The 13,366-nt window shown below is 42.0% G+C and overlaps 2 protein-coding genes across 3 annotated transcripts in view; one reads left to right on the top strand and one right to left on the bottom strand.

Moving 5' to 3' along the window:
• Positions 1-9,431, bottom strand: part of LOC135524498 (BOS complex subunit NOMO1-like) — a 36,818-nt gene extending 27,387 nt beyond the window's left edge. Inside the window, 12 exon segments of the mRNA XM_064952086.1 lie at positions 1,102-1,285; positions 1,364-1,461; positions 2,667-2,781; positions 3,035-3,180; positions 4,460-4,636; positions 4,927-5,074; positions 5,277-5,422; positions 5,555-5,640; positions 7,340-7,495; positions 7,803-7,951; positions 8,514-8,781; positions 9,292-9,431. Coding sequence (XP_064808158.1) covers positions 1,102-1,285; positions 1,364-1,461; positions 2,667-2,781; positions 3,035-3,180; positions 4,460-4,636; positions 4,927-5,074; positions 5,277-5,422; positions 5,555-5,640; positions 7,340-7,495; positions 7,803-7,951; positions 8,514-8,781; positions 9,292-9,307 — 1,689 coding nt within the window. The 5' untranslated portion in view covers positions 9,308-9,431.
• A 667-nt stretch (positions 9,432-10,098) lies between these two features.
• Positions 10,099-13,366, top strand: part of LOC135524479 (transmembrane channel-like protein 5) — a 28,141-nt gene continuing 24,873 nt past the window's right edge. Inside the window, exons 1-3 of one of the 2 annotated variants that reach the window (XM_064952060.1) lie at positions 10,099-10,274; positions 10,864-11,045; positions 11,728-11,984. In XM_064952060.1, coding sequence (XP_064808132.1) covers positions 10,969-11,045; positions 11,728-11,984 — 334 coding nt within the window. In that variant the 5' untranslated portion in view covers positions 10,099-10,274; positions 10,864-10,968. The remainder of the gene's footprint in view (positions 10,275-10,863; positions 11,046-11,727; positions 11,985-13,366) is intronic. The other variant, XM_064952050.1, reaches the window with a different exon arrangement.

The following is a 13,366-nucleotide window of genomic DNA, read 5'->3' as shown; positions in this document are numbered from 1 at the left end:
GTTGCACAGGGCGGGGTCGAGACCCAGGGTCTCGAGCTTGATGACGAGTTTGGAGGGTACTATTGTGTTAAATGCTGAGCTGTAGTCGATGAACAGCATTCTCACACAGGTATACCTCTTGTCCAGATGGGTTAGGGCAGTGTGCAGTGTGATTGCGATCGCGTCGTCTGTGGACGTATTGGGGCGGTAAGCAAATTGGAGTGGGTCTAGGGTGTCAGGTAGGGTGGAGGTGATATGGTCCGTGACTAGTCTCTCAAAGCACTTCAGGATGATGGAAGTGAGTGCTACGGGGCGGTAGTCATTTAGCTCAGTTACCTTAGCTTCCTTGGGAACAGGAACAATGGTGGCCCTCTTGAAGCATGTGGGAACAGCAGACTGGGATAAGGATTGATTGAATATGTCCGTAAATACACCAGCCAGCTGGTCTGCGCATGCTCGGAGGACACGGCTGGGGATGCCGTCTGGGCCTGCAGCCTTGCGAGGGTTAACCTGTTTAAATGTATTACTCACGTTGGCTGCAGTGAAGGAGAGCCCGCAGGTTTTGGTAGCGGGCCGTGTCAGTGGTACTGTATTGTCCTCAAAGCGAGCAAAGAAGTTGTTTAGTTTGTCTGGGAGCAAGACATCGTGGTCAACGAAGGGGCTGGTTTTCGTTTGTAATCCGTGATTGACTGTAGACCCTGCCACATACCTCTCGTGTCTGAGCCGTTGAATGCGACTCTACTTTGTCTCTATACTGATGCTTAGCTTGTTTGATTGCCTTGTGGAGGGAATAGCTACACTGTTTGTATTCGGTCATGTTTCCGCTCACCTTGCCCTGATTAAAAGCAGTGGTTCGCTCACTGAATCATATCGTATTCATCAATGTTGTTGTTTGATGCTATGTGGAACATATCCCAGTCCACGTGATCGAAGCAATCTTGAAGCGTGGAATCCGATTGGTCGGATCAGGGTTGAACAGACATGAGCACGGCTGCTTCCTGTTTTAGTTTCTGTACCTTCTTGATGCTTTTACTGTACTGTATTACATAGAACTACAATTATGGCCACCGGCCCACCTATCACAGTACATTGATACGGTCTAATATTTGTATGGTATGTTACCTTTTTGATGTAGAAGATGATGAAGTACTTGATGGTGCAGATGGCGGGCAGCAGGGGGCAGTAGAACGTCCCGATCCAGCAGATGGTCTGGCCATACACAATCTCCAGGACGTTCTGGGGGATGGCAAACTCCTGCTGGCCCCACCACTTGGCCAGGCCGCAGTCACAGTAGTCCACTATGAGTCTAGGGGGAGGGGGGAGAGGGAGAGAACCGTCAGAAGAGGAGAGGAGAGAAGAGGAGAGAAGAGAAAAGATGACTTACTTCCTAGGGAACTCCACAAAGACAGTGACGGCACCGATGATGATGAAATCAAAGATCATGAGTTTATACATCTCCTGGCCCACGCGAGACTCCCAACACTATAGGCAGAGGTAGAATTATATGAGATCATAGTAACGTCCAATATCAATATGTACAGTACCAGTCAAAAGTTTGGACACACCTACTCATTCCAGGGATGTTCTTTATTTTTACTAAATTGTAGAATAATAGTGAAGACATCAAAACTATGAAATAACACATATGGAATCATGTAGTAACCAAAATAGTGTTACACAAGACAAAATATATTTTAGATTTGAGTTTCTTCAAAGTAGCCACCCTTTGCCTTGATGACAGCGTTGCACACTTGGCATTCTCTCAAGCAGCTGGATGAATATATTTTTGCATTCCAGGTGACTACCTCCAGCTTCATGAGGTAGTCACCTGGAATGCATTTCAATTAACAGGTGTGCCATCTTAAAAGTTAATTTGTGGAATTTCTTTCCTTCTTAATGCATTTAAGCCAATCAGTTGTGTTGTGACAAGGTAGGGGTGATATACAGAAGATAGCCCTATTTGATAAAAGACCAAGTCCATATTATGGCAAGAACAGCTCAAATAAGCAAAGAGAAATGACAGTATATCATTACTTTAAGACATGAAGGCTAGTCAATACAGAACATTTCAAGAACTTTGAGAGTTTCTTCAAGTGCAGTCGCAAAAACCATCAAGCGCTATGATGAAACTGACTCGCATGAGGACTGCCACAGGAAAAGAAGACCCAGAGTTACCTCTGCTGCAGAGGATAAGTTCACGCAGCCCAAATAAATGTTTCACAGAGTTCAAGTAACAGACACCTCCAGGCTGTGTAAGGGCTATTTGACCAAGAAGGAGAGTGATGGAGTGCTGCATCAGATGACCTGGCCTCCACAATCACCGACCTCAACCCAATTGAGATGATTTGGGATGAGTTGGACCGCAGAGTGAAGGAAAGCAGCCAACAAGTGCTCAGCATATGTGGGAACTCCTTCAAGACTGTTGGAAAAGCATTCCAGGTGAAGCTGATAGAGATAATGCCAAGAGTGTGCAAAGCTGTCATCAAGGCAAAGGGTGGCTACTTGGAATAATCTAAAATCTAATTTTTGGGGGATTTGTTTAACACTTTTTTGGTTACTACATAATTCCATATGTGTTATTTCATAGTTTTTATGTCTTCACTATTATTCTACAATGTAGAAAATAGTACAAATAAAGAAACCTGACTGGTATTGTATATCTACGGTAACCTTTGACCTCCACTCACCGGGTAGAGGATGTGGTTGTACCCGCAGACACAGTTGCCTTCCTGGCAAGAGGTGATCTGACCCCAGAGGGAGACGAGAAGCACACATATACTGGTCAGGCGCATGAACACACACCTGTGGAAAGATTATGACATTACAAAGAAATTAAGTTGTTGTTAAAATGCAAAAATCTATTCAACAATACCAGGGTGGTACATCAGTATGCAAACTAGAATAGGTGTGAAACATCAAGAGCATCATTCATTGATTTTCACAGAAGAAAGTGCTTAGTTGCCAGGGTTGGGGTAAATTTCATATAAATTCAGGAAGTAAACTGAAAAATGTAATGACTGAATAGAAATAAAACAACCCCAGCCCTGTTGTTTACCTCATGAGAGTGAAGCGGATCTCAAAGGCGGGGGAGTAGTCTTCAAACTGGATGATGAGGGAGAAGATGAGGGGGGTGATGAAGTTGGCCAGGGTGATGACGATGGAAGGCAGATACTCATAGATCAGGTCCAGGATGAAGTTCACCTGTTATGACAACGTGTGTTTGAAGTAGAAACAGAAAAGGCACATGCCATTAGGTATACAGTACTGAGGAAGAGAGCATTCATTTCAATAGAACAGCCATTGTGCTTATCCCTCAACCTTTGAAATTGTTGAATGTGTCAGTGTCGTTCTGTGTTGATGTTGTTTGTAAAATCGATAAATGTAAAAAAAATAAAAACACACAACCATTGTGCTCCCGAGTGGCCAGTGGTCTAAGGCACTGCATCTCAGTGCTACAAGGCATCACTACAGACCCTAGCTCGATCCAGGCTGTATCACAACCGGCCGTGATTGGGAGTCCCATAGGATGGCGCACAATTGGCCCAGCGTGGTCTGGGTTAGGCCGTCATTGTAAATAAGAATTTGCTCTTAACTGACTTGCGCAGTGAAATAAAAAAATAAAACATTTAAAAATTGTGCTAAACCAGGGGTGTCAAGCTCATTTTTCCCTGTGGGCCGCATTCAGTCTCGTCAATGCTCCCTGACTGTCTAGTTTTCATTTCGATGACTTTTAGGATGCTGGAAAGAGTGAAGACACAATAAATGTAGGTCCATTATCAATTCTACAGTTTAGATTTGGTTTTAGTCATTTCAATGGCGATTAATATCATTTTTTTTCCCCCGGGGGGAAACTATTATAATAAAATTATATATTTCAGTTTTTACTCAGACCACCCGTGTGCCGCATGTTTGACACACCTGTGCTAAACTTAGACATATGTATCAGATCTAAAATAAACATATGCCTATTGACCAGCTACCTACAGAGTCCATAAGGAGAGGCTGAGGACATCAGGGACAGCAGGATGTGCTGAGGAGACTCCAGACCCGTCTCTGACCAACTATCCTCCCTGGCTGTGACCAAGATGCTCCTCCTCCATTCACGCCTCAACTCCCTTCATGTTGATCATTGATTTACTATTGTTTTCTTGTACGTGCTGCTGCAATTCAGCTTTAAGCTTCCATAGTACACATCAAATTAAACTGAACTAATGTGGCTGTTTAAAGGTTAATCACAATGTGCTTTAAAAAGAATCCTCCACTAAATGGGGCTCCCGGGTGGTATAGCAGTCTTAAGGCACTGCATCTCAGTGCTAGAGGTGTCACTACAGACCCTGGTTCGAATTCAGGCTGTATCACATCTGGCCGTGACTGGGAGTCCCATAGGGCGGCGCACAATTGGCCCAGCGTCGTCCAGGTTTGGCCGGGGTTGGCCGTCATTGTAAATAAGAATATGTTCTTAACTGACTTGCCTAGTTACCTTGGTCATCTGTGCTTTCTGGGAGAAGTTGGTGGCTATGTAGATGGAGTAGAAGCAGGCAGCTAGTACAGCGATCACAAACAGATTCAGGATCAGTCGGATCACGTAGATCCTACACTTCTCCTTCCGTGTCCTGTCTGCTATCTTCTGCTTGATGCGCTCCTCTTCCAGATCAGTCTGTTGACATAGAAAGGACATAGGAATAAATATAGGATCTCCATTATATGCAGTTATAAGCACTTATACTGTATATATTAATAAACAAATAAACACAGCTCCTTCTGAAAGGAGTTTTTGAAAAGCGAGTGATAAACAGAAGTGAACCAATACAGTTCTGTTACATTATATGGCTCTAACTGGAATGTATGAACTAAGGACTTCAATTCACTTTGTCAATAGTGTTGAATCACATTTCTCCCTGTTGTTTTGAGTCAACCTATACAATTGACTGACTACTGACACCTCACCTTCAGTTCATAAAGAAGACTGCTCCTCTTGAGCCTGGCTGCGCTGTCGTTGACGATACAGAAGTCCCAGCCGGCAAAGATCTTGTTGCAGAAGCTCTGGAAGCGATCCTCGTCCTGCACCAGTTTACGCTTGAAGCCAGTCGCAGACCTTTGGGGAACGACGAGAAATGCAGATTTGGAAATTGCTAAAAAACTGAAGTATTTCTATAACAGTATATGACTTGCAGGACCATGAAAATCAATTGGACAACATGTGCATGTTTGAGAAGATATGCCTTTTGAGGAGCGGTTTATCCAAAAGACTAGTATAATTGACAAGTCTGAATACAGTAAGATAGGGCACGTTTTACCTTTTGACTATCCATATGAGACTGAGGAAGAGGTAGGCTATGGTGACCAGCAGGTAGGCCAGAGGCAGGTTGTAGGTGAACTTAGGGAAGTGAATGGTCTCTACCTTGTAGTAACCATAGAAGAGGTAGGTCTGCTCCAGAAAGCCCTTTAAGATGTGAAACAAACAAGGGAGTCCTTCTCAGTCCCAAAACATAATCTACAGTGCTATGCAGGCGTACAATGAGTGACTGAATTAAATGAATAAGAGGGCATGGTATATCAGGAGGGTAGTCCGTACCGCCCCTGAGAGGAGGTCTGTGATGTGCTGGTGGAAAACCACCAGGCCACGGCGAGAGGTGCTGGGGTAGTTACTGCACTCGAAGCCTGTGGTTCACAACAGAAGCAACAATATAATATTGGTAAGTCATCTTTCTAGAAGTCCATTAACAATAAATTAAATATATATATATATATATATATATATCATAGATGAGATTAACAATACAACCTTCATAATCTAATGTACAGATGACTGATGCTCTTGATGTCGCAGAACAGTTACAGAACAGCGACATGCCCCATATCTCTCCCTTCTAACTGAACCTTCATGACAACATGGTTGAATGTGGTGTTAATCTCTTACTGATCTACAGTTTACATAAATACTATAGAATTAATGTACAGCAGTGGAGGCTGCTGAGGGGAGGAAGGCTCATAATAATAGCTGGAACTGAGCGAATGGAATGGCACCAAACACATGGAAACCATGTATTTGATACCATTACACACATTCTGCTCAAGCCATTGCCACGAGCCCGTCCTCCCCAATTAAAGTGCCACCAACCTCCTGTGATGTACATGTAACTGCCAAAATAAAGGAAACACTTCAGCAAATGAGGGATGCAAAGTCTATTGAAAGCAGGTGTGTGACGTAGAAGTCCGTCACTGGCCGCGGGTAGCATTTGGTTCTTTAACGCACACACATATTCATCACTGCTCCCTGCGCCATTATAAGATAAGTTAACAATGTGGGTCGACACACAAATTAACTTCTGTCTTGGTGCATGCATTTCACACTTGTCAATGTTCATATTTGAGAGATACAATAATTATTATACTTATCAATGTTGTGGATGAGCGCATTGTTTGTTTGTTCTGTTCCTCTCTCTCCATCTCTGTAGCTTCCGGGTATGCTGGAAAAGGACCCGAGCTAAGGGAATTGGGTTGGCTTTATAGTGCCTGTCCCAAATGGCTCATTAATGCATATGGGCATATTGAAAGATATTGTCAGTAGTGATGTAATGTTGTAAATGTTATGTTGTGATATTGTTTAAAACCGTGTTGCAATGTATATCCTTTAGTATGTTTAGTTCATGGAAAATGTAGGTTTGTATTGTTAATTGATTAATTAATTAGGGTTAATTGTTCTGAGGGGAGGGGCTAGCCCTACAAAAGGAGCCTCTCTTTCAGTCATGAAGAGGCAGTTTGGATTGAGCTGTGGATGGGGCATCATTGTTTTTAAGCTGTCCCAAAATTGTTTTTAAGCTGTCCCAAAATTGTTTTTAAGCTGTCCCATAATTGTTTTTAAGCTGTCCCATAATTGTTTTTAAGCTGTCCCATAATTGTTTTTAAGCTGTCCCATAATTGTTTTTAAGCTGTCCCATAATTGTTTTTAAGCTGTCCCATAATTGTTTCTAAGCTGTCCCATAAGGTAGACGTTGATGGCAGTACTGTTGTTTTTTGTTCCGGAATCACTTGTAAATAAACACCTTTGCACAGAAGAACTTTTGCAGTTCCGCCATCTTTTTATTTTGATAGAGGTTAGGTTATCCAGTTTAGCCTTCTGGCCTACTCTACGTGACAAGGTGCTTCCACACAGGTGTGGTTCCTGAGTTAATTCAGTAATTAGCATCCCATCATGCTTAGAGTCTTGTATAAAAATGCGTATTATTTTTCTCTACTTTGAAAGATGGGTCTCAAAGGAGCATAGGCGGTTTAAAGGGTCTGTGTGTTTCCTTTGTCTTGACAGTTACGTGTATAATATGGTCTACTTTACTCTATAACACGTAAAGGCATGTGTTACCATCTACGTGGTTGAAGGTGGTGTTCCCTGAGGCATGGGGGGCGGTGATGATGGGCAGCATGACGAAGCCGAACATGAGCAGGAACATGATGAAGTTGAGCAGCACCAGGAAACGCAGGAAAGAGAAGTAGGACAGGATCCCCGTGCCAAACATTCCTGTGATGGGACACAAAGAAGGGAAAGGATGAGTGATTTAGATACCATCCCAGATCTTAAAGAGATCAATATCAACGCACTCATATCTTCCAATGCTTCCAACAGAAGACACACAAGTGAGCAAAATAACTTTTAATTGCCCAATTTTCATCAGCAATATTACATCATCTCTGTGGACACTCTACCTTTGTCCCTCACAATTCCAATTTAGAGTTTTGATCGTGTAACTAAGCAATTGACATAAATCATGTCAATAGAAGTCAATTGGAGTAACAGGTTGTTTTGTCACTAGCATCCACTCTCTTACCCTCAATGACATGGATGTCTCCCCTCCAGAGCTCCAGGTTGCTGAGCATCTCAAACCCATCCTCCTTCAGCCTCCTCAGGGTCCGTCTGGTGCTCTGTCTCCACTGGCTCCAACTGCTCAGATCCTTGGCCTGCTCCAAACGCTGGTCCCTGTCAGATGATCAATCAGTCAATATATTAAGCAATCAGTCAGTCAATGTTTACATACTAATCATTTTTCAAGAATACTAACATCACACCAGAATCCACCAAGAGAGCTTCAACAAAGAGACTCAATATAGTGTCCACCATGAACATAACGATTGGGGCTAGAGATGGTTATGCTCATGAAATTGTAGCCTATTTGTAGTGAATAGTGTGCTCTTATTGGCCTAAGGCTTGAGAATTGCCATATATCTAGGAGAGATTCAGAGAGCATTCCTTCACTAATCCTGTAATGTCTCAAATTGATACGAGGAAATTAAACACTGCCTGCAGAGCAATAACTATGCACTGCTGACCCCTACAGTGAGTGAAGGCAATGGAGGCAGATAACCAATTACTTCCAACACAGTAAGACAGTGAAAAACATAAAAATATCTGTTGTCCTGTAACTTATACAGTTACATAGTATACAAATGGTATTACACAGTGCAACCCATTTCCTATTATCATTACAATACAACATTTTACACCAGTATAACACTGCATGAAGACATATTAGAGATCTGACTTGTCTCTGCGTTTCTCCGCCATAGGTTTGGGCAGTTCCCTGACTGGTCTCTGTAGGGTCTGAGTCCTGTGTTTCTCCTCATGCTGTCTGGCCAATGTGGCCTGTCCCCATTTCCCACTGCTGGAGGAGCCAAGCCTGGTCCGTGAACTTCCACGGCGCTTGTTACTGCCCGAGGAGGAGGGCTTTCTGCGGTACAGCAGAGACTGGTAGCTGGGGAGCTGGTCCAGTAGTGGGTTACGTGGTGCTCCCAGACGGTCATTGTGGAACACTGTTAGAGAGAAATACAGTAAAAAAAAAAGTGTTTTGGGGAAGAGGCTGGGGGTTATAAAGTGAGAGTAAAATGTGGGGTTTAAAGAGCAGTACTTGAATGCAATACACTGTATAGATATCATACTGTTGAACTCACTAAACTATTTGGCTGTGAATGCACAGGAAGTGGTGTAGCCGTACAGTCATTGCAACAGACAGGTACATTTGAAAAAACTACAACAACCACACCTCAATAATTACATACATCAAAACATATCTTCAGCAACCAAGTTACTGTTCCTATTTAATGTCATAAAACTCAAAGAGTAAGGGAAGTTTTCTTTCAATAACAACGACAATTGGCTCAGTTTCAGCTAAAAGTTAGATAGCTACCGTTAGCTAGCTAACGTTGGCTGGATAGCTTTTTAGCATTGGGAAAGTTTACCTGCCTTGTCTAGCTAGATAATTGGCTACATTTACTAACTTACTTGCTGAGAAGGTCTATATAAAATTGAGTTTGCTTAGTTACCCGAGTCTCTCTCCATTTCCAGTTGTCCTCGTGCACTTTTAATATCAACGAAAGTTTAATGAACAACTTTGTTAGCTAACTAGCGTAGCTAGCTGACGTTGGCTGTCAGTCAGCAGAAGGAAAACAAAGCCGCATTCCCTTTCCTGAATCCCAAAGCGACGCAACTCTGGAGCTAGATGTATAAATACTAGATTGGCATAGCATGCTTTCCCACAATTATACACAACAATCGTGCTTATTTAATTTTGGATATGACTGGAGTTTAATCTAAATTAAATGCTGACAAACGACCCGACCAACAATTTGACGTTTATTTGTATAGCTAGTTAGCTAGTTTTTATATTTATATAACAACATTTGTCGCGCTCTACTGTCCTCAAATTCCACCACCATAAACCTTTTAAATGATGGAGCATCAATAATTATTTACGCTTAAAATGGGGTCATATAATTTGAATATGAAATAATAAAAATGTCCAACTAACAATTTAATTGTTTATTATGCTGTTATTCACAGAATTCAACATTTTGTTTGACATTGTGTTTTAAATGGAGAGTCGAAGACGAAAGTTAATCATTATGACTCTTCATTGCAATTCCCTATCCAATTGCACATGCAGTCATTCGTAATAACACAGTTGAGTCCTTGGCCGTCCCATATCTTATTATGGCAATTAATTTTCACGTCCCATGGGAATCATTTGGAAATACTTGTCATTATGCCAACTATAGCAGCCTATTAGATTTGCATACGGCATTTAGAACCACCGGACTTTTACCTTTATTTCAAGTGCACAGTTCCGGGTAGTCTGACAGACACACAGTGATAAAGTTCAACAAAGGTAGATCTCTCAGAACTGCACTCTAGCTACCACAGTTGACACTTCAAACCTGGATTATAAGGAAAAGGGGAGGCATCCTCGGCCTGCAACATCTGTTCAAGCAGCCAGCAGATTTCCCTGAGTAAGCAGCACATTAACCAGGTAATTACACTCTGGATTTACTCTTTTAAACAATTGTTTGATACAATAGTTTTAAATTGTTACTGTATCTAACAGCAATGTATACTATTATTATTTGGAACATGGTTATATTTCTCTTAATTTGACCACAAAGATTCACTGTCACATATAACTTCTGTGTTTTTCCCACAATAAACTACCATGTCAACACATTTGTTAGTCGGATCTCTTTCCAGACTTTGTTGCTCGGGAGTTTGTTACTTCTACTTTGCCTAGTTTACTGCCATGGGGGAGCACTGAGGCACAGACCATGGCAAAACAGAAACCATATCCCTGTGTTAATAAATAATGATATACACAGGGATAGGACAGGGGAGTTAAATAACTTACTGAAGACAGCCATTCAATCCAAAACATGTGACGTGTATTAGATAGCACAGCTTTATTTGTGAAAAGAAGATGGGAATAGCATCGAGGCATGGTCTCAGAAGTCTTGTATTTGCCCCTTCTTTATACCCAAGGGGGTCTTGTTGCTAGTGGCACGTTTATGTCTCATTTCCAGTTCTCATTATATAATGGCAAGCTGATTCTCACTAATTGTTTTACTGAGAATACAGTAGGAGGACCTTTCAGACCTCCAGGGGACTAAAGAAGAGAGGGACAGAAATCACCGCCGGGTTAACCACTATAGAAGAAGATCAAGCCAAGGATCCCTATGTCGCACTACAACAACACTGGAGTATATAACAACCCTGCCTATCATGACAGTGACACCCTGGAGATAGATAGGAGGTATGTGTGTCAACTTGTACAATTGTGTTGTTTGGATGTTTGTTATAATTCTGCTTTAACTGGGTAGAGAACCTGAATGGGTAGAGGGCCTGCATGAAATGTTGACGGACAGCTCTTAAAAATGTTTTGGGGGAGAGTGCACAAATAACTCAAATATAAGAAGTGAAGTAAAACATAATGGTCCAGTATTAGAAAATAATTCGGAGAGGATCTTTTGTTCTGTATATTTAAATGTAAACCATCACTGTGCTTGGTCACATCATCTCTAATCTCTCAATTGGTGTCAGATTTTTTTATAGTGCCACTGCCATCACATATTGTAGCAGGAAGCTATCCCTGAAATGAATACTGTCAAAGTGGGCCAATTCTCCTTCTTTGTGTGTTGTGTTACAGTACAAGGAGTTTGTTGTCATTTTAAGTTAATGTCGTGCTAAGTACTAGAGACGGTCATGAACCTTCAGCGGTGTGACCAAAGTAATGGTATTTCTTACAAGAGACTCACTTTATAGCGCCTCAGAAAAAAAAACATTATTGTCTATGACAGATGTCATATGTCTATAATAATATTGTAGCATGATTCTTAGAACACCATCAGCAACCTTATGAGTGTAATGATTAAGGCGTTGGACTGACTGACAACAACACACCAGTAATGTTATCTCCTCCGTCCTTCTCTCCAAAGTCCTTCCAGGAAATCCCAATCCCATCATAGTAACCCACATGGTAACCCCTACCCCAGGGATGATGGAGCCGGGGGGCAGAGGGGCAGGTCCGACCTCCAGCAGCTCCCAGGAGGGGTCCAGTCCAGCTACAACGATGCCCAGGAGAGAGTGCCCTGGGGCGGGTGGCAGGAGGGGAGCTGGAGGGGCAGAGACAGCATTCCCATGGGTCTCCTTCCTCCCCGGTCGGAGAGCCCACGATGGGAGCAGCATGACCTCAGTAAGTTGATGTTTGATTTAATTGATTAATTAGACAATAGAAACAAGTAATGTACAGCCACACACCGATGTAATGGCAGTACACATGTTTTCTGATGGGAGATTGTATTGTAAACAGATATGAATAAGAAATAAGGGAAATATGATCCCTTGTGCTGTAGTAAGGGTAGTCTCTCCTCCCAAGATTTGGTTCTGGGTTCTGAGGGGATAGTATGGCCGTGATTTTGTTGGAATGGCAGCCTGGTCGCATAGACTAGACGTAACATAGTAAATATATATCCGTGACACTCAAATTAGTATGATATGTTACGTTTGGTATGTTTACATAAGTCCAGTATGAAGGAAGTTTGAGGTAGTTTTGTGAGCCAATGCTTAGTAGCAATAGCGCTTACGCTAGTTAGCAATTGGGCTAGTGCTCGTTAGCAACTTTCTTCAAACTGCATGTAAAGACATAAAAATGGTATCTATGAGTTCATCCTACTCTGGGGACCTAAATGAAGGGCCTCATTGCCAAACCCTTTAACCCGTAAACCTAACTCTAACCTCAACCCCTAACCCCTAGCCACCTAGCTAATTTTAGCATTAGCCACTTAGCCACCTAGCTAACATTAGCCACAACAAATTGGAATTCGTAACATATCATATGCTTTGCCAATTCGTAACATATTGTACGAATCGCAATTTGTAACATATTGTTTGAATTGCAATTTGTAACATATCATACGAATTGTCATTCGTAACATATCATATGAAATGGATGGACATCCACAAATGAATACATACAGTACCATATGAAACGTAACATATTGTACTAATAGGAGTGTCTGGATTTACTTTACTATGTTAAGTCTACCCCTGAGTCCAGGTTGGGAATGGAGTAGTATTTCAATGTGGCTGGTCTTCAGGTTCTGTGTTGCTAAGTGACTTCTATTACCTCCTGCCTTTTGTTTGGTTAATTCTTTGTGTTTTCAATGTTGTTATAGGTACCATATCCACCTACTTTTCGAACACTTTTAAAATACGGAAGCCAAACGCTCAAACTATTGCAACAACATCAGTGGAGGCTGCTGAGGGGAGGATGGCTCATGATAATGGCTGGAATGGAGCGATTGGAATGGCATTAAACCATGTGTTGATGTATTTTATACCATTCCACTAATTCCTCTCCAGCCAGTACCATGAGCCCGTCCTCCCCAATTAAGGTACCACCACATCCTGACAAAATACAACATATTACTTGCCTTATGTGCCTGGACCTTGTAGACTAAACTGCAGAGAAAAAACACAACTGATTCAAATGGTTGCCCAATCAGGCAGGCTAGATGCAGTTATTTCCAAATGATTACCGGGATGTATTCAAAACGCCAGGCTTTTGAGCGGTTT

This window comes from Oncorhynchus masou, chromosome 4 (assembly GCF_036934945.1).
Source record: "Oncorhynchus masou masou isolate Uvic2021 chromosome 4, UVic_Omas_1.1, whole genome shotgun sequence".
Lineage (NCBI taxonomy): Eukaryota > Metazoa > Chordata > Actinopteri > Salmoniformes > Salmonidae > Oncorhynchus > Oncorhynchus masou.
Note: the sequence above shows the minus strand (reverse complement) of the source record. Positions and strands in the feature narration are given on the sequence as shown.